Source organism: Dermochelys coriacea, chromosome 21 (assembly GCF_009764565.3).
Source record: "Dermochelys coriacea isolate rDerCor1 chromosome 21, rDerCor1.pri.v4, whole genome shotgun sequence".
Classification (NCBI taxonomy): Eukaryota; Metazoa; Chordata; order Testudines; family Dermochelyidae; genus Dermochelys; species Dermochelys coriacea.
In genome coordinates this window covers 16771797-16799338 of record NC_050088.1, presented here as the reverse complement: position 1 = coordinate 16799338, position 27542 = coordinate 16771797, and the positions used below count along the sequence as shown (strand labels likewise).

General features: G+C 53.4%; 1 protein-coding gene across 1 annotated transcript in view; it reads right to left on the bottom strand.

Annotated features, from left to right (window-relative positions):
* CPNE5 (copine 5) overlaps positions 1 to 27542 on the bottom strand; it is a 207665-nt gene that overhangs the window by 139599 nt on the left and 40524 nt on the right. Inside the window, exons 3-6 of the mRNA XM_038380314.2 lie at positions 22505 to 22551; positions 2752 to 2855; positions 2244 to 2283; positions 1104 to 1180 (exon numbers count right to left, since the gene is read on the bottom strand). Of these exons, the coding sequence (XP_038236242.1) occupies positions 1104 to 1180; positions 2244 to 2283; positions 2752 to 2855; positions 22505 to 22551 (268 nt within the window). The remainder of the gene's footprint in view (positions 1 to 1103; positions 1181 to 2243; positions 2284 to 2751; positions 2856 to 22504; positions 22552 to 27542) is intronic.

Genomic DNA, 27542 nt, shown 5'->3' with positions numbered 1-27542 from the left:
TGTTGTACAATCCTGTCTCCAGCAGCCCACAGTGGCTGTGATTCTCTTGCCTGGCTCTACACTGTACAAACGCAGCTCAGGGCCTGGTTCCTCCCCACCCCCCCAGCCACTGGGTGTAACCCAGGAGTAACCCCACGGGCCCGATGCCTCTCGCACTCACCCCTTGTAACTCAGGAGTAACCCCACTGGCCCAATGACCCTCACACTCACCCCCTGTAACCCAGGAGTAACCCCACTGGCCCGATGCCCCTCGCACTCACCCCTTGTAACCCAGGAGTAACCCCACTGGTGCGATGCCCCTCGCACTCACCCCCTGTAACCCAGGAGTAACCCCACTGGCCCGATGCCCCTCGCACTCACCCCCTGTAACCCAGGAGTAAACCCACTGGCCCGATGCCCCTCGCACTCACCCCCTGTAACCCAGGAGTAACCCCACTGGCCCGATGCCCCTCGCACTCACCCCTTGTAACCCAGGAGTAACCCCACTGGTGCGATGCCCCTCGCACTCACCCCCTGTAACCCAGGAGTAACCCCACTGGCCCGATGCCCCTCGCACTCACCCCCTGTAACCCAGGAGTAACCCCACTGGCCCGATGCCCCTCGCACTCACCCCTTGTAACCCAGGAGTAACCCCACTGGTGCGATGCCCCTCGCACTCACCCCCTGTAATCCAGGAGTAACCCCACTGGCCCGATGCCCCTCGCACTCACCCCCTGTAATCCAGGAGTAAACCCACTGGCCCGATGCCCCTCGCACTCACCCCCTGTAACCCAGGAGTAATCCCACTGGCCCGACGCCCCTCGCACTCACCCCCTGTAAACCAGGAATAACCCCACTGGCCCGATGCCCCTTGCACTCACCCCCTGTAATCCAGGAGTAACCCTACTGGCCCGATTCCCCTCACACTCATCCCAGTGGAAATCAGGAGTAACCCCACTGGGCCTGGTCCCCACAATGCTCTCCCCCATGTAATTCAGCAGTGACTCCCTGGAGCTCAAACCCCTCACTGAGCAGCATGGGGCACCATGAAGGTCCAAGCTGCTCATCCCTGCCTTGCTGTCCCCACACGCACCTGCCCTCTGCCCCATGCTCCCAGCACTCACGTCAGCGGCTTCTCCAGGCGACTTCCTGCTGAGCCAACGATCTCCCCCAGTGTGCAGAATGCTTGGCCCAGGAAATCCTGGTGGGGCAAAGGACCATGATGAGCACCAAGAATCCGGATTCTCCACTCAGACCCCTCAACACATCGGCCCTGCAGGTGGCCTTCACTGGAGCAGGGCAAACCAATCAGTTTTTGTGAAAACGGGTCCTCACGGGGCAATGGCACCTTTGCACCAAACAGGGGTATTCCGGGAAGAATTCCGGTCTGGGACAGATGGGGAAATGTTTGTGCATTTGGCAGCTGGGAAACTGGCTCTTTGCATGGTGAAATTTTGCAATGCAAATAGTGATTTATCTGCGGGGGGGTGGAGGGATCACCTTGGCTTTCCATGGGAGACAGCAGGAAGTGCGAGGAGGGAACACAGGAAATCCCACCCCCCAGGATGGTCACGAGGGAGCCTGTGTCACAAAGCTCTGCGGCTGGGATTTCCCATTAATGCTACTAGCAATGGGCCATCCAAATCCCACTGCCAGCCTGCGGTCTCACTATAAATGTACTGATGAGATGGGCCTGAATCCAGATGCATGGACTCCTGGCTCCCCTGCTGGCCCTGCTACCATGACGGGCTGCAGCCATGCCCTGGCTCTGGGTCTCCCAACCGTGGGCATGTCTGACAATGACACGGGCACACAGAACAATCTCTGCCCCAGGTGAGCAGGGCCCTGGGAAGCTGGCGATGTAGCCTGGCATGGGCTGACTGCCATCTCCACCCTCAGGCTCTAGCCAAGGCACCTGCAGCCCCCTCGGTCCCAGGGATCCCCAGGTGGAGTGACAGGGAGGTTCAGTCTTCAAGGCTCAGTCAACCTCAGGCTGCCAGTAAGGGGGGCAAGTGGCATGGTGGTGAGGCAGCTGCCTGGTACCTGGCCAGAGACCCTCCAACTCACTCACATAGGAGCCACTGGGTGCCTGCCAGCTGTGAGGCCAGGCATCACCATGCCACTGGCAGTCCTGGCACCAGGCCTCCTTGCCAAACCCTGCTGCCCGGGTCCCCGCTGGGGCACTAGGCTGGAGCGTGCAGGGCAGGAGGGGTGAGAGCAGCTCTCGTGGCGGGGCGAGGGGAAGGGAACATGCTCTTACTCACATGCTTTGAGAGGTCGGGGCTTTTTGAATCCACATCGTACCTGCGGGGGGCGGAGAAAGCACATGATGCGTAGCCATAGCGCCCCCCCCAGCAGGGCCTGGCACTCCCCATCACCACCAGGCAGCTGCTCCTAGGGCAGCGCACGGCCTCCTGCTTGAGGGCAGGGCCTTGAACCTGGGTCTCCCATGTCCCATGGGAACGCCCTGGCCCCAAGCTATGGACTAGGCTGGGGAGTCGCTATCCAATGTCCGGGGCTGGGAGATCTGACCGTGATACGCATGGGGATGTCCCCCCCGCATGCACCAGGCCAGCGCACCACTGAGACGTCACACAGGCCGTCACGACAGGCTCTCACTCAATGTTGATGGGACTTGAGCACCCGAGCAAAGCCCCAGCCAGGGTCGCTCATGTGTTATTGTAGGGTCTTCCCTGAGCTGCAGCGTTTGTCATTTTTCCCTCAGAGCCTCTCCCCCACCCCGCTATGCAGCGCTGGGGCCCCGGAACTCACAGGTCGAAGCGCAGGCTCTGTTTCTCTTCGAAGAAGTAGTCAAGGATGAACTTGCGCACGAAGTCGGGGTTCAGGGTGTTGTCGATGACCTCAGTCCTGCCAAACTGCAGGTCGAGAGGGACACCAATGAGCCGGGACGTCATCCTTGGGGCTACAGGACATGGCCCAGGAGCACTTGGGGAGCAGAGTCTGGGACCCCAGTTCAATGGGAACAGTTAGACTAGGCCTGAGATCGAGCGAGCTGGCAGCTGCCCACCCCTCTGATCTTTCCCAGGTCAGGAGAGGGGAGAACCCAGCACACCGGGAGATGGGGAGGGAGGAACAGAGTCTGGGGGAAGAGAGACTCGTTGAGGGGGTATATGCCTCGTGGTGTCTCCAGCTGCTAATTTCTGGCTCATGCCACAATGGCCCTGGCGCAGGCAGCTGCCCTGGCACGGAGCCCATGCAGGGAGAGTTCAGGAGGCTCTGTGATTAAGCCCCAAGGCACATCAATTAAGCAGCCGTTAATTATAGGTCATGTGTCCCCCTGAGCACAGAATAGCTGGACTCGCACACTTCTCCCGCCAGCTGCAAATTCATGGCTTCTCAGGGCGAGACAAAGCCCAGAATAGGTGTGGGGGGCGTGTGCACATGCAGCTAGTGCTAAGCAGGGTCCTGGCTGTGGGATGGGGGTCTGCACTGGGAGCCATTCCAAAGAGAATCCAGACCCAGAGCCACCAGCAGCAGCGTCAATGAAAGGGAAAATGACACCAGGGGCATGATCCTGGAACTGGTGGGAGATGCTGATGCCCCTCACTCCCGACCTGCAGCCCCCTGCTAGCCCAGCCCTGGGCTCCCCCACCCCCCAGCTCTGCTGGTGCCCCTCAGTGGGGGTAAGAATTCAAGACCTTCACATTCATGTCATGTGTGATCTAAACTGGAGTTCAGCTCCACTCTCCAGCAGCACATTGGCCCTACTTGGAAAAGGTGGGGAGGACCTCGGGGTGTTCTCAGGTGCCCTGGGCATTGGGCCTACCTGTGGCTGTGCATGTAGCAGCGTCCCGAGTGCAGGCTGGGGACACAGTGCTTGTGTGTTCTGGGAGCACACAGAGACGTCAGGGATGCAGACTCACTGCCCTTAGCAGTAGCAGCAGCATTAACTTGCACCTAGAAGCTGCAACCAGGCTCCCATTGTGCTCAGAGCTGTATATACATACACCAGGGCGCATCCCCGCCCCGCAGAGCTGGCAGCACAAACAGACAAGACAGCGGGAGGGGGGGAAGGGAAGCAGAGACCCAGAGAGGGAAAATGACTTGACCAAGGTCCCGCAGCTGGTCATTGGCAGAGCCAGGAATGGTCACCAGGGTGAATTCCTGGCCCTGGTGAAGTCAATGGCAAACCTCTCCTTGATCCAGCAGAGCCAGGATTTCACCCCAGGGCTCTGGGCACCGACCCCGCACTCTCTCACCCAGACCTTGCTGTCTCCTGTCGGGGCAGTGGGGCTTCCCCCTGGCCCAGCAGCCATGTGAATTGAGTGGCCAGAGCTGGCCCCTGGGCTTTCCAGTTTGATGCTGCCTATGGTAGGGACATACAAGCCTGTTGAGTGTTTCCTGGCACCCCTGAGGCTGCGACAGGCACTGGCAAAGGTTACTGGGATTCCCACCCCTCCTGGTGCTCACACAGAGGCTGTTTGCTGAGTCCACTCTTTAATCTCCGGAAAGCTCTGGGCTAACAATGCAGTAACGCACCCTGCTCCACTCCCGTCCCCAGGCAGAGCCGGCACATTGGTCCCCAGTCTCTGGCGGGGCGCTGGGACCCCTGAGGCATCTGAACGCATGACGGCTGCTCCAGCGAACCCCTGATATGCAAACAAGGCGACTCCATCCACAAATCCTTGGGGCGGGGGTGTATGTCGAGATGACAATGCAAATGCCCCAATTCCTGAGCACAATACACATGCTGGGCTAAATCCTCAGCTGATGTAAATTGGCAACACTCCATCACCTTCCATAGCGCTATGTCCATTTACACCAACCAGGGACCAGGGCTATAGATCAGAACCTTCACAGCCCCCCTCCCCTGGGGGTATAGGCAGTTGCAGTATCACTAACCCAACCTTACTGATGAGGAAACTGAGGCACAGAAAGGGAAAATGATTTGTCCAGGGTCACCCAGAGAGTTGGGGGCAGGGTGGGGAAAGAACCTGGAGGTGTCGAGATCTGGCAGTGATGGGTTGAATAGAAATGCCATAGATAGATAGATAAATAGATAGATAGAGATTAAAAACACCAATGAGTATGCAAATAAATTGTGTAAATCTAGCTTCCCCTGTTTTCAAGGTTTCCCTGCTTTCTGCATTTCTCCCCAAGGGATTGATCAGTTTCATGCTTTTTCTCTAGTTTCATGTCTGGCTTCTCCTCCCCTGGTGCAGGAACACTGGGCCAGACCCTCCCCAGGTGCAAATCCCCCTGCATCTGTCCCAGAAAATGCAGCAATGTCGATTTACCCCAGCTGAGGATCAGGTCAGTCTCACTGGCAGGATGCTTGCCTGCTGCCCGCCCTCCTGCAGGGGTGAATTCCTCCTTGGCACAGTGGCCCCTGGGGGCTTTCCTGCTTCTTCCAGGCAGGCGTGAATCAAGCCCCTGGAGCACTGTGACCATCATCCCCCTCAGCGGAAATAGAGCTATCACAGCATTGGGCCCCATTTACACCGACTCTCCACTCGGGGATCAGCGTCACCTCACTGGCAGGGTGAGTGGGAGTCAGCCCCAGTTAGCTCCCCCCCGAATCCCTGCATAGACCAAGAACCACTCCGGCTCCATGACAGCTGCATGGGATGGGCGAAGCCAGAGGACAGGAAATAACTGGCATCACTGGGGATAACTGATAGTTTTATAATGGTGACCCCTGACAATTACCCTCCCAGTGGGTCAATGATGCTGGTAGCCTCTGACAGGGAACATGAGGCAGAGAAGTGAGTGACCCACTCAAGAGTCACGTCTGCTCAGGCAACAAGGGGCCATTCTGCCCACTTAGTCTGACCTCATCCAGGGATTCCTGCAGCCAGCTCATAGCTGGCAGTTGAGCTAGCAGCACGTATTCAGTCAGTGCTGGGGCCAGGGTTAGCTCTCAGGAGCCCAGACCCATGGCCTCTGCCTGTGTACCTACCGCTGCTCTCACTGGCTGGCCAGGGGCCTGAGCCAAGCCCCAGGGAAGTCAGTGGAAAGTCTCCCCCGCCCAGATCCTCAAAGGTATGTAGGCTCCTAACTTCCACTGAAGTCAATGGGAGTTAGGGTCCCAAGTGCCTTTGAGAAGCTGGCTATGCTGGCTCCACTGCCGCTAGCTCAAGCCAGGGATCCTTCCAAGGAGAGGGACCAGCTGACTCGCTGTTCAACAAAGAACAGTTTAAACTCCCCCTTGACTGTCCTAGCACCTCCTCCGCAGGGCTGGCACAATCTGCTGCCGATTGGCTGGCTCGTTAAGGCCCCCCCCCTTGTCTCCAACAAGGCTCCGAAATTACCTTTCCTCCCACTGTGGCATGTCACCTGCATGCAGCTGTCGCTTGGCTCAGCTATCGAGGCCACGTCTGCAGGGTTTGCGCTAACTGGGCCGCCGAGCCACCTAGGACTGTGGGAGCCGAGTCTGGGCTCTGGGCGTGTGGTGGGAACGGAGAGGCAGGCCCCGCACCCAGGGAGGCCCAGCTGTTCCTGGGGCCATTGAGGAGCTGTGTGTGTGTGTGTGTGTGAACGTCTGCTTTCCTGAGCTAAGGAGGGTTGGACCAGGCTGGAATGCAGATGGGAGACTTCCCAGGAAGACGCAGGGCTTAGCTACACATGAGGGGCGCCCCCACTGGCATAGGCGACCTCTCCCCCCTGAGGGAGCAGCTCGGCCGATGGGAGAATTCTTGCACACCCTGAGCAATGCAGCCAAGTCGACCGTATGCTCTAGCGTCGAGCAGGCCTCAGTGCCTGAGTCTGGGCTGGCCCTTCCCACGCTGCGGCTGAGGGCCTGGTGCCCAGATCTAATCTCGAACGGCCCTGGAATCTCCACAGCTGGGAACGTGATGGGGCCACCTCACTCTGGTAAAGGGAAGCGCAAACCTGGATATAGGGTAGGGTGAGATTTAGCCTCTGCCAAGGAGCCCCTGCGGGTGGCACTAATCTGTGCGGGAGGGGAGGGGGCAGGAGCCGGCCAGCGTCTGATTTCAGAGGTGCTGAGAACCTGCAACTTCCAGTGGAATCAGGGGGGCTCAGCACAGCTGGAATTCTGGCCTCAAGGTGACGCTGGGTGCCTTGGGAGTCGGTCGGGGGGCTCTCCCCCATGCCCATGGCCTCAGCATGGTGCGGCCCATCCCAGGGACAGCTCTGCCTCTGCTGGGAGCGCTGCCTAGGTGTCTAGGCGAACCAGCCCGGTAGAGCCACCTGGGAGCCCTGGGAGGGGCCATTCAGGCATACAGAGGCTGGGGGCGTGGACAGTGTCATGGGCAGAGGAGAGCATGGCCTGGCTGGGCTCTGGGCCAGCTCCACCCATCTGACCCCCAGTGCCCCGGCTGGAAAATGGGGGTATTTTCTGTGAAAATTTTTTGAAAGAAATCAGGACATTTTCATTAAAGGCCACATTCTGTCTGGCCCATGTGCGAGCCCACTTGCACACGCAAGAACTGCTTGGGCACACGTGTGTACATGCACACAGCCACTTGGCAAACCTTTCGCCAAGCCCCCTCTGCATTTACCGAGAGCCCTCAGCACCTGGCTATTCCTCACATGCCAACATGACCGGTATCTAGGGCCCAGGTCCTCAAAGGATGCCATTAGAAGTTAGGTGCCTTGGAGGACCTGGGCCAAGGTATCGCTTATTTCCTTTCCTATCCAGGAAGAGCTGAACCATTTATACTAGTCTAACCGCATCTACACTAGGGGGCGCTGTGCTGCTGTGACTCAAAGTCCAGCTGACATGGCCCCCCTTCGGGGTGGAGGTCTGCGCCCAGTCTGCCGGGTGAGACCCCGTCTGACATCCGCCCTTTGCATCGGTCGGAGGAGCAGCGGGTACTACACAGGAATCCGTGACACCTCATCATTCCCCTAGAACATGGGGGATTCACAGATCGTGTGACCAGCCCCTCTGACCTCCTGCATCCAGCTCAGAGCCTGCAGCTGAGCCAGAGCAGAGCTTTGAGGAAGAGACACCTGACCTGGATTTAAAAATCTCACCTGGGGACTCCACCCTGCCCCCATTGGTAAGTTGATCCAACCATTAATGACCCTCACCATCAAAAATGTGCTCCTTATTTCTCGTCAAATGTGTCTAGATTCTGCTTCCAGCCATCGGATCTCATTTCTCCTTGGCGGGTGAGCTGGTAATGTAATAATGCCAGCACAGTGCTGGTCCACTAGCCCTTCACAGGGGGAAACTGTGGCAAAGGCCTTGACACCAGTGCCAGGCAGAGAGTGATCTAAGAGATTCCTGCCCCAGCTCTACTCATGTGCTGTGAGCTCTGATCAGTCCTCTCCCCTGAGTCGAGGGATGGGGAGAGGTGCCCCACAGTCATGGCTGGTTGGAAGAACACTGACAGCAAGGTTAGTTCTCAAACCAGCCTGAATGACACTGGAAAGAAAAATTAGATCTTTTCCCCCAGAAAAACAGCCTTTCTCCCAGACAGCTTTGTTAACCCTTGCCTTGGCGCTTTGTTTATTATTCCTTGTGCCTTCTACACAAACCCTCTGCCCTGGGCTCGAGGGGCAGATTTGAAAAGGCATTTAGGTACCTAATGAAGAGATAGGTGCACAGTGGGATTGTCAAAATGCCAAGTCACTGACAGAGCATCTGAGATTGCCTGCTGGCGCCTTGTGAGAAAACTCAGGCAAAAGCAAGGAGCTGGTTTGCTCGAGGCCTCTGCTCCCATTTCATGCAGCCAGGGGGCTGGGCACGGCACGTATAGACCCCCACCAGAGAGAATTGTTGACCACCCGGTGGCCTTGGAGAACAAGAAGACAGGCTGGAAATCCAGAGGGGATGCTTCCGACCAGTGGGGCTGCACAGGGCGGAAACTGGAAAATAAAGTGTTTACTCCCCTGTTCCGTGTGAGGAAAAGGCAGAAAAGGAGCTTCCTCAAGGGCAAAATAAGATCTCGGCCATCGACACCCAGGTAGGGCAATGAAAGAGGTAGCACAGTTCGCCCAATGATCAGTGGCAATCTGCCACCCAAAGAGAAAGCACCAGGGATTTCCTGTCAGGAACCCATAGCCACCTAGTACTGCCACAGCACCCAGATTCCCCCTCCTCAAAGAGCACAGGCCCCTCCTACTTAGCCTAAAGGAGAATTATTGTTTGCAATGTAGGGTTTATGACACACAACCAAGAAGAGCTGATTCCACCCACTAGAGGGCAGTGTGTCATCCATACTCTCCAGTTCTTTACACTATTTAAGCTTTGCCAACCCTTGTGTCCCTTGTCCCACCAATAACATGTACTGAATTGCATCAGGGAAATAAATATACATGTTGCTTGTACACTGTCTCCTCCTCTAGAACTCAGTACAGCCAGGTATTGACTAATTTCATGATAACGGCTTTTATTCTTTCACTGTGTTCTTATCACTGTTCTCACTATCAGCCAAGGAGCTTCGGTATGTATCAGAAATATTTATACTCTCTTGATTGAAGACGCCAAACACAATATCCAATTAAGGCTCATTTTCAGGGAATTGGAAGCACTTGCCAGCCAATTTGAACTTTATCAGCTGACTCATTCTCCAGAGACGTCTGTTCCGCTTTTGGAATGACACAGATCACCCTCTAGTGGTTACCACTGACGTGAGCCAGCAGCTCACCTGAGACCATGGGGTGGTGTTGACTACTTTGGACAGCCAAAGTCATGAGTTTGAGTCCTGGTAAAGGGAGGCAATGAGGTGTAGGGTACAGCCCAAGCAGACAGGAAATGCTGGGCATGTCCCTGCCATGCTGTGTAACTGGGACACTGCCCCTCACTATGCTTCAGGCTGTGCAAGGGGGATAATGCCATTACCCACCAGTGTGGGGCGCTTTAGGCCTGACTGTGCTACAGGCACAGCACTCAGAACAAGGACATACTGGGGTCAGTTCCTTCCGGCTGTTCAGCCGGGACTCTGGTCTCTTACTGAATCCCTAGGGGCTGGCATGGGCCAGCTAGCATTGCCTCGGGGCTCACAGGAAAGATTCAGCAGCAGGGCTCTTGAAGCTATTCCTGCAGAGGCTTGGGCCAACAGATGCCTCGTGTCTCCCCCAGCCTGTAACTGGGGCAATGGCACTAACAATACCCACTCAGAAGAGGGGAGTGAGGCTGAATTAGCCCTTGGCAAGTGCCTGGCAATTCCCGGCTGGAGGGTGCCCTAGAAATGCAGGTGTCAGCAGAGTCTGATGTGGGGGAAACCCCCTCTGCAGAGGGGCCAGAACAAGGACCATGCACTCACGGGCATAGGTGGAGTTCATATGGGACGTGTGCTGGCCCTCTGCAGTGCGTAACCTCACCTGGTGATCTGGGGATCTCCTGCCCTTACAACTTCCTAGAGAGGGCAGAGCACATACTGCTCAGATGTTTGTTGTTGGATCCTGTGTTCCAGACATACAGCCTGATGCTCTGCTGGTGTTACGCTGACTTTCACCAGGCGGGGATCTGATTCCACTGGCTCCAACACAGCTCCAACCTTTTACCCCAGCTGGGGATCTGGCCCTGCATTGACGCCAGTGCAGCTCCGGCCGATTCACACTAGCTGGGGAATCTAGCTTCTTTGTTACCCATTATCTGAAACCTTTTCCGGCCGAGCCCAGCCAATGTGCTTTAATTATCAAAGGCGTCCTCGCGTGGCCACCCGTTGTCTGTCGGAACGGTTGCTGCTTCCGATCGTATAGTGTGTGGGGTACTCCATCGGCTGGGGCCCTGGAGACGCAGTGCTTGTTAATATCCCCATCCAGAAAAGCGATGGATCCCTGACGCACTGCCCCATATCTGTGCTGCCTTCCTGTGACCAGCCTTTCTCTGGGACATCCCCGCCCCCATTTTCCTCTAGCAGGGTTGGCTCAGTGGCTCGAATGGTGGCTGCCAATACTTTCATGAAGGAGGAGATTGCTGGGGGAGTGGGGGGGGGTGCTCAGCCTCTCTCGGGGCATGTGTAATCCTGACCACAGCGAGCACCACTGAGAAAATTACAAGTGTCGCAACTTGAGTCACCAGTGCTGAGAAGCGCAATTGACAGGGACCCAGGCAGGGATTTCCCTATACCCCCCCTGAATTTTCCCAACACTCCCCTCCCCCCCTGTTTTGTGAACTAGTTACATGCAGTGTTGCCACTTTAGTGATTGTTCGGAAATTTGAATTGAAATTGAAACATTAATACACACTTTAAAAGCATATAAAATACGTAAATCTGAAAAAGTATAATAGATTTGAAAAGTATGAACACAGACTAGCTTCCTTATATAGCTTTTGTTTTTTGTAACTGTCAGTGCATTCATTTGGTGATGTTGGACAACGTAATAATTTCAAATGATGATTTGTAAGCAAAGTCTAAAGGAGCTCTCCCTGACAGCTAGTGATGAGCTGGGGCTGGGGGGAAAGGCTTCAGGACCAGACTGTATTTACATTCACACCTAATCTACCTAGGTATCCAGCAAATAGAGCTGCCTTGCCCAAGTGATAGATTTTGGCTGGGATTGGGTTACAAATCACTTAAATGCTGGGGGGTGGGGGAATGAAATGTTGGTTTTTTTAATTGTACGAGTAAAGGGCAGTAGAACTGTCCTTAGCCTGTGCTGATTGACGGCATCAAGAGAGAGGGTGGGAACAGGTGTTTTGCTTGATGGTCTGCCTGAGTCACAAGTACTATTAGACCTGCCCCTCTCCACTGTTTAAAGACAGAGCTGATTAGGCTCCATAGAGAGTCTTTTAGCTTGTTAAGTGACCACTAGAGCTGAAATCTCTGATAATCAGGTCTAAGTGCTTAGACCGGCTGTGGGACAGTGTTTCTGTGGAAGAGACGGCCCAGTCTGCACTAGCACCAAGGTTCCCCCCCCCCCCCCGAAGAGCTGAAATCACTGCGGGTCAGGTGGAACTGCGAGTGACCGATTCACAGAGGTCACAGTGGCAGGTGGCAGTAGAAGGTGACAGTGCAGGGCCATTGGGGCAGAGCAATAGAGTGAACGGTGGCACGACAAACAACAGCGGCCAGAGCATTGGACTTAGGGTGGCCAGATGTCCTGATTTTATAGGGACAGTCCCGATTTTTGGGTCTTTTTCTTATATAGGCTCCTATTACCCCTCACCCCCGTCCCGATTTTTCACACTTGCTTTCTGGTCATCCTAATTGGACTCTGTTTTAGTGACCATCAACGTGCAGAAAGCCTTACAAGCCAGTCACTGTCAAAGCCAATTTTAGAAGAACTTAATGAGGCTGTTAAGAATGCTGGAGACACAACTCAGTTTATGTGAACCAGCATGGCTATTGCATCATACTTTCTATTTAAGCAAGAGATACCACACACTGCAAACTAGAGGCCTATGTTAAATGCATTGTCATGTGTTCATCCTGAAGTTGGACACTGGTTCCGAACAAGACTGGCAAATGCTCAGTATCTTTCTGCAAAAAACTCAGCTGACTCTCTTGAAACAAGTGGGGCAACAGTGAAAGACTCAGGAGTTGAAAAAGTGAAGAATTCTCTCACTATATTCAAACTATGTGCATACATGGCTGACAAATGCACCAATGCAAACAGGTATCAAGTATTAAGTCATTATGTATGTTATCTTGATGTCCGTGGTAGGCCAGTAGATGCATTCTAGATGTTCAGGTTATAGAAGACACATCAGCAGTATCTGTGACATCTTAGAAGAGTTAAATGCTTGTCAGCTGGACCCCAAACAGATGGCTGCTTGTGCATTTGATGGAGCTACAAACTTCTCTGGAAGACATAGTGGAGTACAAGCTTTGCTCAGAGAAAAGTTTTCAGAGTAGCCGCCGTGTTAGTCTATATTCGCAAAAAAGAAAAGGAGTACTTGTGACACCTTAGAGACTAACAAATTTATTTGAGCATAAGCTTTCGTGAGCTACAGCTCACTTCATCGGATGCATTCGGTGGAAAATACAGTGGGGAGATTTATATACATTTATACACCGAATGCATCCGATGAAGTGAGCTGTAGCTCACGAAAGCTTATGCTCAAATAAATTTGTTAGTCTCTAAGGTGTCACAAGTACTCCTTTTCTTTTTTCAGAGAAAAGTGTAACCCTAATCTTTCCTATACACACTGTAGAGGCATCTACTCCAGCTAGCACTAGTACAAGCTGCAGAATCTTCAAAGGACATTAAAAAGCCACAAATTTAATGGCTTTTTTATACCCTTTTTCAGCAAGAATCCAAAAGGACTGAACATTTTGGAAATAAATAGAAGATACACTGGGACTGAAGTTCAAATGAGTCCAACCTGGGAAAACCTGCTGGCTTTCTCATGAGTGATTCTTGGCAGTTGTCTTAAAATTACTGCAACCGTTATTACTGGCTTTAGAAAGTATCCACCAAGATAGGACAGATCTAAGTAGTGAGGCTGGTGGACTACTTTTGTTACTAAGTTCAGAGAAGACTATCGCCATTCTCTCTCATGTAAGTCTACTGTTGAAACCACTTGAGTCATGAAACAATGTAATCCAGGCATCTGCTACAACAGTAATAGATCTTTGTCCAGAAATAGAAGCTATCCTTGGATCAATCAGAGATATCCATTGAAAATGTACTGGAAGAAGCAAAGACTTCAGTCCAGAAGCTGACTAATGAAGGTACTTATATTGACTCCTTAAGTGAAGAGGACAAGAAGTGTTTGTTAAACCAGCTGAAAAAGTACAAAGACTTGATTCTTATAAATCTACAATAGAGATTTCTGGATTTTACTCAACCTCCACGTAGCTTTTACAGATCCCCGTCTTATAAAACACTGACAGTTGAGTGGAGTGAGGCGCTACCAGCAATGGGGCTGCCATGTGCTCAGGGCAGCATAGAGAATTTTGAACACAGAGTGGAATATCATACAATGAAAGAATGAAGAATTAACTTCAACTTCTTATCATCACTAGAGGTTTGACCCAATCTTTGTGCTCTGTTTCCTGGGATGAAAGTAGGAATTCATCTCTTGCTACTCCCAGTCACAACAGCTACAGTTGAACATATTTTTTCCTCATTGAATAGAATTTTGTGTTCTGAAAGAAGTCGTCTTCTGCCTGATCATGAGCATATCATGAAGGACTGGAAGTAATGGACACACAAGAAGACACCAAAGAGTGCAAAATTACAACAAGAAACCAAGACAGATGTAGATGTAGTGCTTCATAGTAGTTTGAGTAGCCAGCTTTAATTTCTGTGATGATTTTAAAACACAAGTTAAATCTAATAAAATGGTCATGAAACATTTTTCAGTTTTTGCTATACAGCCACCTTTGCTCTCATGGTCTCAGCCCTCATCACCCCCCTCCCGAATATTCCAACACCCCCCCAGTTTCAGTTCCTGGGGAAAACACCCAGGAGCCCTGGGTTCTATTCCTGGCTCCCATTGATCTGCTGGAGGACCTTAAGCAAGGTGAAGAGGATGGGTCACTGATACAGAGCGATCAGGATGTCTTGGTAAACTGGGTGCAAGCAAACAGTATGCACTTTACTATGGCCAGATGTAAATGCATCCGTCTAGGGAACAAAGAATATCTGTCATAATTACAGGATGGGGGACTCTGTCCTGGGAAGCAGAGACTCTAAAACAGATGGGGGGGGTCATGGACAATCAGCTGAACAGGAGCCCCCAGTGTGACCCTGTAGCCAAAAAGGCTAATGCAACCCAGGGATGCATAAACAGAGGAATCTTGAGTAGGAGCTGAGAGGTGATTTTCCCTCTATATTTGGCACTGTTGCGACCGCTGCTGGGATCTTGTGTCCAGGTCTGGTGCCCACAATTCCAGAAGGATGTTGATAAATTGGGGAGGGATCAGAGAAGAGCCATGAGAATGATTAAAAGATTAGAAAACCTGCCTTATAGTGATGGACTCAAGTAGCTCGATCTATTTAGCTTAACAAGGAGAAGCTTATGGGGTGACTTGATTACAGTCTGTAAGTACCTACATGGGGAACAAATATTTAATAATGGGCTCTTCAGTCTAGTGGGGAAAGGGCTAACACAGACCAGCAGCTGGAAGCTGAAGCAAGACAAATGCAGACAGGAAATAAGGGGCGATTTTTTAACAGGAAGGGTAATTAACCCCGGAACGATTTCCCAAGGGTCATGGTGGAGTCTCCGTCACAGACAATTTGTAAATCCAACTGGGCTGTATTTCTAAACACTCTGCTCTAGGGATTGTTTGGGGGCAGGTCTCTGGCCTGCGCTATACAGGGGGTCTGACTGGATTCCCACTTGGCCTTGGCATCTATGAAAGTCACTTTCTCTCTCCTCTCACCCTTTGTCTGCCTTAGCTAGGCAGGCTGTTCGCTCCTTGGGGCCGGGCCTTGTACTGTGCGGGTGCAGTGCAATGGGGCCTGATGGTGTGACTGGAATACGAGTAATCAGCTTGTTGAGCATTGCAATGATGCTTGACAGCCACAGATCAGGGCTGGTCTCAATGAGGATATTTACCGACGTGGCTAGATCTCTCCCCCTGGACACTCTTCCAGAAGAAGCACATCTACATGGAGTGTTACACTGGCAAAGCTGTGTCGGTACATTTCCCCATGTAGATGACCCCGAAGGCACATTGACCAGGAAACAGGGCAGGGAGGGTCCCAGCTGCACCAACCAGCGAGATGCAAGACCCACCCCTTTGATCCAGAATTCACTTGGTTCCAGTTAATTGCTGCCGGGGGCACAATGGGACGGTGCGGGGGTGGGGAGCGCCTCCCTCTATTGTGAGTGGAGTGGGAGGAAATTTTTTGCCTAGAACTTTTTCACCACAAACAGGGCAAATAAAACAGTTTGCAAATTTGTGTTGATTTCACCAAATTGTTACACTTCAAAAAAAAAAAATAAAAAGAGCCAAAATGGTTACACTTTGTGATTCAAAACAATGTTCATTTCAAAATTTTCTACAATTTTCCTTTAAAAATAATCTCAAAACACAACATTTTGTTCAACCCCAAACAATTATTTTTCTGACTTTCTGGCTCACTGAAAATTTTCACCCATTTTCATTTTGTCTTGATCCCCAGCAATTGCTTTAATACTTTTCAGATCCGTCAGTGAACTGAAAAGTCCATTTTTTACCCAGCTCTAATTGTGATGAGTTTAATGTGATGTGGGGCTCTGGTTTGCATTGGCCTGGCACTCAGCGCACACAAATGAACTTAACAAGAGTCTGCTGTCATCATTTTTTGTTTCAGAGTAGCAGCCGTGTTAGTCTGTATTTGCAAAAAGAAAAGGAGTACTTGTGGCACCTTAGAGACTAACAAATTTATTAGAGCATAAGCTTTCGTGAGCTACAGCTCACTTCATCGGAATGCATCCGATGAAGTGAGCTGTAGCTCACGAAATCTTATGCTCTAATAAATTTGTTAGTCTCTAAGGTGCCACAAGTAATCATTTTTTGTAAATCTCAAAGGTTATTTTTGCTCTCTCATCAAAGCACCCCTTCTTACACACTATACTGCAGGGCAGAAATTAACCAGAAGGATCATTGCACCAGTGATGGGAAGCCTATGAAATAATAAACCAAACTAACTGTGGCTGTATTTACTTTCTGAGTTACAATTCCTTAGGCCAGATTCCCAGCTGCTGTAAATCCATGTAGCTCCACTGCAGTCAATGAACCTCTTAGGCGGAGGATCTGGACCAGTGTGCAAATCTGGGCTCATGTCACTTTGTAAAGATACCAAACGCCACTATGAGGAGCATGGCATATAAATGAATAGATAGATGGACAGAAGGGTGGGGGTGGATGGAGAGAGATGACAGGGTATGTACGGAGATGAAGAGATGGATGGCTGGTGAAGAGATGATGGATGGGAGGGTGTGCAAGGGGATGGATGGGTGGTGAAGAGAGGGACAGGTGGGAGGGTGCATACAGGAAGGGATGGATGGATGGATGGGAGGGTGTGCAGGGGAAAAGATGGATGGGTGGTGAAGAGATGGATGGATGGGAGGGTGTGTACAGGAAGTGATGGATGGGTGGAAAGATGAATGGTGAAGAGATGGATGGGGGAAGGATGCGTACAGGAAGGGATGGATGGATGGGACAATGGATAGATGGATGGTGAAGAGACACAGGTGGGACTGTGTGTACAGGAAGGGATTGATGGAGAAATGGATGGATGGACAGGTGGGAGGGTGCATACAGGAATGAATGGATGGATGGATGGTGAAGAGATGGAGAGGTGGGAGGATGCGTACAGGAAGGGATCGATGGAAAAATGGATGGATGGAGATATGAATGGATGGATAGATGGGAGGGTGTGTACAGGAAGGGATGAAGGGATGAATGGATGGATGGTGAAGGGAAGGACAGGTGGGAGGGTGTGTACAGGAAGGGATGAAGGGATGGATGGTGAAGGGAAGGACAGGTGGGAGGGTGTGTACAGGAAGGGATGGATGGATGAATGGTGAAGGGATGGACAGGTGGGAGGGTGTGTACAGGAAGGGATGAAGGGATGAATGGATGGATGGTGAAGGGAAGGACAGGTGGGAGGGTGTGTACAGGAAGGGATGAACGGATGAATGGTGAAAGGATGGACAGGTGGGAGGGTGTGTACAGGAAGGGATGAAGGGATGGATGGTGAAGGGAAGGACAGGTGGGAGGGTGTGTACAGGAAGGGATGAAGGGATGAATGGATGGATGGTGAAGGGAAGGACAGGTGGGAGGGTGTGTACAGGAAGGGATGAAGGGATGGATGGTGAAGGGATGGACAGGTGGGAGGGTGTGTACACGAAGGGATGGATGGATGAATGGTGAAGGGATGGACAGGTGGGAGGGTGTGTACAGGAAGGGATGAAGGGATGAATGGATGGATGGTGAAGGGAAGGACAGGTGGGAGGGTGTGTACAGGACGGCTGGGACAGGGTCCATCCACTCTGGTGGGGAGAGGCTCTGCTGAGGAGGGCTGTATAAGCACACACAGGAGGCAGGCAGTGCATAGACCCTCTGCTCATGGGATGCTGGATCTCAGCTCAGCCCCGCGCTGAACCACGTGGCAGGAAATAACAATGAAAACAAGCCACAGGGTTGACCCAGACAAGCAAAGACCTGAATGTGCCTGGCAGACCCCCTGCCCAGTGCTCCCCATGCCTGGCTGCCCCTTCCACGCAGCCCAGCCAGCGCTCGCCCTGCCCTGCTTTTCTCTCTGGTTTGTGGGACACTCAGATCCCCCCAAGGCACCGGAGCTCTACCAGTGCCCCTCACTCCCGACCCGCAGTCCCCTGCTACCCCAGCCCTGGACTTCCCCCACAGCTCTTCCGGTGCCCCTCACTCCTGACCCGCATCCCCTGCTACTCCAGCCCTGGGCTCCCCACCCCAGGTCTTCCGGTGCCCCTCACTCCCGACCTGCATCCCCTGCTATCCCAGACCCGGGCTCTCCCCAGCCCCCAGCTCTGCAGGACAGGAGTGAGGGGCACCAGCAGTCCCCCGCTACCCCAGCCCCGGGCTCCCCCCAGCCCCCTGCTCTGCTGGTGCCCCTCACTTCCAACCCGCAGTGCCCTGCTACCCCAGCCGTGGGCTCCACCCCCTTCCCAGCTCTGCGGGTGCCCCTCACTCCGGAGGCACCTGCCCAGCAGTGTCTTTGCACACAGCCCCGTCCACAGGCTGGCTCAGCCCATTCTCAATTGCTTCTTTAGCTGGGAAGTCAATTAGAAGTGATGAATTCCTCCTCTTCTCCCTGCTCAGATGTCTGCCAGCCCACCCTGGGCCAGACCCTCAGCTAGTGTAAATCACACCACTCCCAGATTCCACCTCTGCCACGCCCACGCAGAGCCACTGAAACCAAGTCAGTTCCCCAGCAGTCCAGGAGCCCTGCAATGCCCAGCCTGGATCCCCGAGCTGGGTTTCTGCTTCACTGGAGCAGACAAGAGCAAAGTCCTCCCCAGCATGCCTCGGCTGGCGTCACAGCAGGGAGGGGTCTAGCCCAAGGCAAGGAGTGCTGGTGTGCTGGGTTTGCACTGGTGGCCCATCCAGGGCCATGCCATGCTCCGTTCTATGAGCCTCCCACAGACTGAGTTGCCATAGTCCATCATCGGGAGATGAGAGTCCCCTTGCCAGGCAGAGCTGGCAGGAGGCATTTCCTGCCCTGAGGCTCTGGGGTAGCAAGAGTCTTATCTGAGTCGGCCAAGACTGTCAAACTCATCCCACTTGTGCAGCAAACAGAGCTGTACTCAACTCCTCCCCACGGACCAAGTCGTATACATCGCTGGCTCTGTCCAGATGGGAAGCCAGCCAGAGGCTGACTGGCCTCCAAACAGCCGCGCACTGAGGCAGGTGAGCTAATCACCGGGAAAAGCGGCTCCCAGGCTCATCTACCAGCAAAGCCGGAACTGACAATGATCATTGCTGGCTGGGGAGGGTCTGGCAGCGGCAGTACTCTGATCCCCAGTTCAGCCCAGCAGAGGTATCCTTGTGACCAGGGCAGAGGCATGCAACAAGCCAGCAGAGTAGGTCAGGGCTGGCTGAGGTTCTGCTGTTACTGACTAGGTGGCAGGAATGCAGAGACCTAACGCTCTGTCCCTTCTGGTTTCTCTCACTGTCTAGCAGCGTCCTGGTCTCTTTCTCACGCACACAAATATCACCCTGAGGACCGACCTTGAAGCATATGAAAGTGTGAGGGAGCCAGGAGGCTGCCAGCATCTTGGAAAGGGAAATTTGGCTATTTGTGGGGTTTGCGCCCCCTGAAGCCTGCTGAGCAAGTGCTCCCGGTGCGGTGCCGAGGCCAAAGGGCTAACACCTGCCTGGGATGTGTCATGAGGCCCGAGTCAGAGCAGGGAGACATTATGGCATCTGTGCTTGGCACTGCTGCGACCACTGCTGGAACCTGTCCAATCCTGTGGCCCACAGCTCAAGAAGGATGTTGGTCAATTGGGGAGGGTTTGGAAGGGTGGAGCCATGAGAACGAGTGAAGGGTTGGAGAGACTCCAGGAGCTCAATCCGCTTGGCTACAAGGAGGCTCAGGGGCAGCTTGATCACAGTCGGGAGGTACTTTCATGGAGAACAGCATACATGCACAAGCACACTCACGCATGCACACAGCTGCTATGTCACAAGGGCCCTTCCTACTCTTTCCAGTGCTAACAGCTCCCCACTTCCTCCCACAGCCACTTCCTTTGTCACAAACTGAATGGCCTGTCCAAGGCATCAGTAAAATGGCACCTCCCAGGGAGGGCCCCAGAGCAGGGCCCAGCTGTTTGCACAAGCTCTTTGTGCACACGCATGGAGATCCCGGTGTTGTCAGGCCAGAGCCGGGGACGTGGGAGCCCAACTCAGTGGGGTCTCTTCAACGCCAGGGGAGCATATTGTGGGAACAGGGGTGTGACGTTATTAATATGAATTGTGACTGTATAGATCATTGTTGCAACCAAGGTCCTGTAGTGGCACCAAATCTTGTACAAAGGAGGTCCAGTGAGGTGTCTATGGTAAGGTTATGATTTTCTGGTTATGACTATGTGGTCTGTATGTGTGTAGCACGTTTGTAGTTGAAGTTATGAATATTGGCTATGTGCTTGTATCTCAATGCATTTGATTCTAAGTAGCCTCAGTGAAGCATTCAGTCGGCTTCTTGAGAGAGGACTATTCTGAGTAAGGGCTCAGTCAAGAAACACTTAACTGACAATGGACTTTGGGAGATGCCAGTCCACATCTGAGGAGCCTGCCCAGGACGTTCAAGGTAGCATGTGAGCAATAGCTGCTGCCTGCAAACTGAGTCTTGCATGTGACTTGCCCATGTGACTCCAAACTCCATCTTGCTGCTGTGATTTTCCACAGTAAGAACAAAGGGGTTTCCTTCCACATGGCAGAGGATAAAAAAGGCCCTGGAAACCCCTCCATTTTGTCTTCAGTCCTGCTTCTTATCTCTGGAGGAACCTTGCTACAAAGTGAAGCTCTGAACAAAGGACTGAATGACCCATCCCAGCTGTGGATGTTCTCCAGAGACTTGATTTGAACCTGCAGCTTATTACATCACTGCTACAAGCCTGAACCAATAACTTTGCCATCACTGTATGTAATTGATTCCATTTAACCAATTCTAGCTCTCATCTATTTTTTTTTCTTTTTATGAATAACCCTTTAGATTTTAGATTCTAAAGGATTGGCAACAGCATGATTTGTGGGTAAGATCTGACTTGTATATTGACCTGCGTCTGGGGCTTGGTCCTTTGGGATCAGGAGAACCTTTTTTCTTTTACTGGGGTATTGGTTTTCATAACCATTCATCCCCATAAGAAGTGGAGCTGGTGGGGAAACTGGAGTGTCTAAGGGAATTGCTTGTATGACTTCTGGTTAGCCAGTGGGGTAAAACTGAAGACCTCTCTGACTGGTTTGGTTTGCCTTGGTGTGCAAAGGAACCCCAGCTTTGAGCTGTGACTGCCCTGCTCTAAGCAATTTGTCCTAAATTGATACTCTCAGTTCTGTCCTGCCAGAGGCAGCATCATTACAAGGGGTCTTGGCGGACTCTGGAGGAGAAGGGTTCAGGTGCGATGGTTTTACTGTGTGTGTGTACAAGTGTATTTGTGTGTACATGCGTGTGTGTGTATATGTGTAAATGCACGTGTATGCATGTTTGTGTGTCTGCTGACAGGTATGGGCTTGTGTCTGAGCGCTCATATGTGTCTGCGTTCACATGTGTTCGTGTCTAGTCACACACGTGTGCCTATGTTTCTCCTGACCTGTCTTCCACTAATCACTGGAGCTCTCCTTTATTAACCACTCATATTCAAATGCCTCCCACTCCCTGGCTGCTGCCACCAGCACTCTGCCCCCCGAGCCTGGGCAGCTTCAAGGCAGGGCCGCTCTGATCACCGCACCATTCACACTTCCAACATAGACCCGAGGAGCAGCCCACGTTGCTGTGCATGGCTGGGCATGTCAGCCTTGCATTAGTACTCTGGGTGGCCAGTTACGTGAGTCTGCAAGGCCTTTCCTCCCAAGGAGAGCAGGAGTCACACACTACACTTCTTGGGGCCTGGGTGGCACGCACAGCGCCTCCCCACACACAGACAGGCAGGCCAGCCCCAGATAGCCCTGGGCACACCACACACACACACACACACACACACACACAGCAGGATGTCTTCACCATAGACACATGCACATGACATTGCTGAGGCTGGGAGCGAAAGAGGCTGGGAGTGAAAGAGGCCAGCTGAGAGGCAGATCTGGTTTTCTGAGCTCAGCCAAGCATGGGGAAGGATGTGGGTGGTGGGAAACAGGCTGAATCCTGCCCCTTCCCCCCATCCCACCAGGATGTTCCTCTGGATTTTCCTTACTCATTTTGCTGGATATTTTGCCCTTTTCTGGGGACCTTTCAGTGAGGCTCTCAACACGCTTCACAGACAATCCTGGATTCCCTCCCACAGTTCCTACATCAGCAGCATTAACATCCTTTTGCAGATGGGAAACTGAGGCATGTCATGGTGAAGAGACTCACCTGAGGATACAGAGCAAATCAATGGCAGAGCTGGGAATGGAGCCCAGGAGGCCAGAAGCTCTCACCACTCATCCCAACTGTCCCTCTCACCCCTGCGCCCCACTCAGGACCCAGCGTCTCCCACAGAAATAGGAAAAAATGGCACAATTCTTACCTCCCTCCACTGCTTGGTCTCTATCCCCTGGGTATAGAGCACACACACTGCAGGGAAAGAGAACAGGACACAGGTTAACGTGGGCAGTGGCACTATGGGCAGTTGGACTGGCAGGTGCCTTTCCTTTGGGGCATCTGGTCCAGCAGCCTGGAGCCTTCTCCCACTCCGAGGAAGGAGAGGGTGGGGCTTTAGTGTCGCCTTTGTGAATTGGAAGCCAAAGATTTTGGTCCCTCAAGGGGGTTTTTCTGGCTCCCCCCCCAACACACACACACATTCCCCTCCCCACTAGTCAGCGTTAGCTGCATCACCATGAGCACCCAGAGGCTCCCACCAGGACCAGGGCCCCATTGTTCTACAGGCTCTACTAAGAGAGATTCCCCACCCCAAACAGACGAGACAGACAGAAGGTGGGAGGGGAAATTGAGGCACAGAGAAAGGAAGTGACTTGACCAAGGTCATCCAGCCGCTCAGTGTCAGAGACAGGAATAGAAGCCTGAGTCCCAGCCAAATGCCCTGCCCTGGGGCCACGCTGGTGCTCCATCAGTGCATTCATTATTGCAGACATCGTTCCTACCTAGGGGTCACCGTGCGCTACTCTGAGCGCAGTTACACCCCTCAGACGCCTGCTGCCCCCTGTCCCATGGATCAGCACCAGGGAAGCTGAATCTAGGCCAAGCTGCATAACCCAGATTCTTCTGAAATGGTTTCAGCACTGGCCAGGCCTTCCCCAGCGCTGACAGGGCATCGCTCAGAGGCCAGCCTGGCATGTGTCCAGAGCTGGGATTGCTAGTGCTACCCAACTGCCTTTAAAGAAGCCCAGAATCACTGCCCAGGCCCAACACACATGGAACCAGAAACTGGGGACCTCTGCTGAGGGTCGGGGAGGAACAGGCCCGGGGGGAGCACCTGGGCTACCAGGGCTTCAGCCCCACAGCTCCGTTACCAGCTTCAGCCTCACGCGGGCACTGGGGATCGGGGCTGACAGGAGCCATGCTGAGCTTGCTCGGTTGGCAGCGTCTCCTTGCCCATCTCAGAGGGTGTGGAATGAATCGTCCCAAGGGTTGTGACAGGCGGCTTTGTGGCTGCCACATGAAGCGGCAGCGGAAAGACAAACCAGAGATTATTGTGTGTCATGGCAATGAGAAACCCTGGAGCCCAGCACAGCCTGGTCTGGGGAACCACTCCCTGGGCAGCTCCAGGCCAGCAGCACAAGCTTGCCAGAGCACTGGCTCCACTACTCCCATTGGCCAGGAACTGCAGCCAATGGGAGCTGTGGGGGCGGCACCTGCGGGCGGAGGCAGCACACAGAGCCACCTAGCCGCAGCAGAGACAGGTTGCCAATTGCGGGGAGCTGCCCGAGGTAAGCGCCACCTGGATCTAGCACCCCAAAACCCCTCCCATGCCCAACTCCCTCCCAGAGCCCGTGCCATGCACCCCCTCCCGCACTCCAAACCCCTCATGGCTGGTCCTCTGCCTAGGAGCATCAGGGACATGGTGCCGCGTGCAGGGAGCCATGAGGAGCCAGGTAGGGAGCCACCGGCCCCGCACCAGTCAGATTATAAACCGAACTTTCTATGAAGATTAGAAATGCTTGTTTATAGAGCATTCCGGTTGGTACTGGGCCGGATAACACCACTTTTCCTGTATTCGAACTGTAGGGATATGTTCATAGAATATCAGGGTTAGAAGGGACCTCAAGAGGTCATCTAGTCCAACCCCCTGCTCAAAGCAGGACCAATCCCCAATTTTTGCCCCAGATCCCTAAATGGCCCCCTCAAGGATTGAACTCACAACCCTGGGTTTAGCAGGCCAAGGCTCAAACCAATGAGCTATCCCTCCCCCCTCCGTGTTCGGACTTTACTGAGTGCTTGGGAGCGGCTGCTGCCGTCAATCTCACCCAGAATGTCCGTATCCCTTATCGGACGGTGACATGTGAGCCATTGTATTGTGAGCCTGTGACACTGGGACCCAGCAGCCTGGAGAGAGATTTTAGCTAGCGTGAAGGGCTGGGCTCCAACCAAAGGTGTGATGCTTGGCCCCACAGGAGAGGGGTCCATCGACGCCAGGTGGACTATTGCGAGATGTTGAAGAGGACGAAAGATGTTGGCTGTTCTGCCCTTGCCTCGGGAAATGCAAGTGGAATCCTCCCACTGGCTGAGTTTGCAGCTCAGAGCACACGGTAGGAGGGGGATAAAAACTCCTAAAAAGGAGGAACTGGATCTCTGTGCTGCTTGGACTCGGGTCAGGGAGAGGGACAGGAGGGTTACTAGACGCATGTAAGAGATCCCCAGGAGCCTTAAAGGACATATAGAGCTTGTTTATTATAGAAGCTTCTACAGCAGAACCTCAGAAATATGGGAATGGAGGCTGTTCTTAATGCTGGACAAGACATTACAGACATCAGCCACGGGGCAGGGTTGGGGCTGCAGATGTGGGGGATGGGGTCAGGGCTCCAGGGGCGGTTCAAGGTGTCTGACCCTTGGGGTGCCAGGGCTCCCGGTGTGGGGCTCAGGACTTCTGCCCTGCACCAGGGCTCAGGGCTTTAGACCTGTGGGTAGCTTCAGCCCCACAGCTCCATTCCCAGCTTCAGCTTCGCAGGGAGCACCGGGGCTCAGGGCTCCCCACAGCACTGCTCCTGGTTTCAGCCAGTGCGGGGGACACTAGGGCTCAGGGCTTTAGCTACAGGCATGGGGGGAATGTTGGAGCTGAAACCAGTGCTCCCCTCATAGCTAAAGCAGCAGGGCCCGGAGCCCCTCTCAGGGCTGAAGCTGGGAATGGAGCTGTGGGGCTAAAGCACTGAACCCCAGAGCTCCCCCCCACCAAGTCTAAAGCCCTGAGCCCCGGTGTTCCCAAGGGTCAGACCCCAGAGCACCCCTCCCCCCACCTGGAACCCTGACTCCCCTCTCTCACCGTGTGGCTGCAGCCCCAACTCCGCCTCCCCCCATGGCTGAAGTCTGAAGCCCCAAGCCCTGCAGGGATAAAGCCCCAAGCCCCCCGCCCCCTACTGGGCCTTGGAGTTTTTATAGTATGTTGGAGGGGGGCTCAGAAAGAAAATGGTTGAGAAGCCTGCAGTAGAGTATTTCCTGGGGTTTGGTTTTGTCTCAGCACTGCCGGATTGCATACTGCCAGTTCCACACATGCCAGTCCGTAACTCTAGTGTTCCTATTGTAAGCGAGGGATAGTCTCGCTATTGTGGGGGAACTTTCCTGGCTTCCACACTACCCTAGTGAAGGGGGCTAGCGAAAGGATCTGAGTCCTCGCTCCCACTTCCTTTACCCAGTGGCCTCCCTGCCCTTGAGGACTCCCCTTCCACTCTCCCGTCTGGCAGAGTCCTCATAACCCCGACAAGGCTGGGCCCAGGAATCCTGGGGAGCTCGACCCCCAACCCTGCTGTGGTCACCTAGGACAGGGGCTAGGGTGTCCCCACTCTGGGGTACGCTCTCTGCACTGGGCACTTCTCTGACCCACTGACCATTACATACAAGTTAAAGCAAATGCAAGTTATTTAATCAACAATTAATTTTAAAAAGAATAAGGGAAAATGGGAAAGGCTAAAGGAAACACATCACCCCGCTCTGTGGCAGGGAACATCACAAACAGTGTCTCTGGAATGTCAGGGCAGTTCAAGGTCTGCTCCTTGTAAGCCCCAGGCCTCCTGCTCCGGCCCTGGCTGTGCTGCAGGATGCTATGGGTTGGACACTCGCTCTGGCTCTCAGGCTCTAAGTGGTAGGACCCTTCTTCCCAGTGTCGCCCCCGTCCTGTCGGGGTTATGATCCAAGCTTGGCCTGCAGAGCCTCTTGACTGAGGCGTCTCCCTGTGCTGGGCCCGCTGCCCAGGGTCCCCCTCGGTCTCCCCAGCAGCTCACCGCACTCAGCTCCGGACAGCTCCAGCCCCAGTTCCACCGCTCTGTCTCTGCATTGCTGCTGCTGCTCTGCCTCCAGCTCCCTGGGCTGCTTCTTTGGCCCCTCTGCTTCTGGTTGCTGCAGCTCTGCTCCCAAGGCAGGTCTGCTCTCTCTGGGCTGCTTTTCTGGTCCCTCTGGATCTGGCACAGCTCTGCTCCCCAGCTTAGCTTGGGCCCCCACTTTTTCCTTAGCTAGGCCCCACTCTTTCTGACCCAGGCAAATCCAGCTCACATGGAGTACAGGACCCTCCAGCCTCCTGACTCCCTGATTAGCCTGCCCAAGCTGTCATTCAGGCTGACCTGGAGCATTGGCCTCTCCCCATTGTTCCTGGGGACTGTCAGTCTCAGGGTCCTGATTCCGCATCAACCCTTCCCCTTTGAGTACTGGGAGCTAGCAACTAAAACACCCCCACTGAACGTTAGTAAGGTGGCAACAGTCCCCTTACATTATCTTTGAGGTTCTGCTGTATTATACAAATAAGTTACAATTTTAAGTTTCAAAATGTCTCTCTGTTCACCTGCTTTAACCCTGTCAATAATTCTTGTGTCCTTTGGCTACTGTGACAAAGCTCTGTCCTTGTCTCTGTGGGTCCCGCGTTTCCTGGCAGATTTCGCTAGCCTCAGAGGCTCACTGCGACCCTCTATGAAACCCTTCTCTCTCTAAAGACAAGGGTCACGGTCTACTGAGCCATTTTCATCATAAGCCAGCGAGGGAGGTGAGGAGAAGTTATCCTCCCTTGCACAGTCTCTGTTGTCTCCAGTCTCAGTGATTAATCGGGAGGGGGGAAAAGTGGGGAGCCCAGGCCCTCTCTCTACTCAAGGTTCCAGCCCAGGGACCCTAATAGTATCAGCTATGGTAGCTGACTTTTTAGAAACATGACATGTACAATTCCTTGGGCTACTTCCCCCATAGCAGCCCTCACTTCCTCAAGCTCCACTTCACCCTTACCTCAGGACCTCCTTCCTTGTGCCTGATATGGCGTGTATTACTCAGTCTCTCCAACAGCCCAACTTCCTCTCACAGCACCTGACAACCATACGCACCTGACCAACTGGGAGACTTTTAACTAGTTTCAGCCAGTCCCTGATTGGCTTCAGTGTCCCAATCAACCTAGCCTTCTCCCTGCCTTCTGGAAA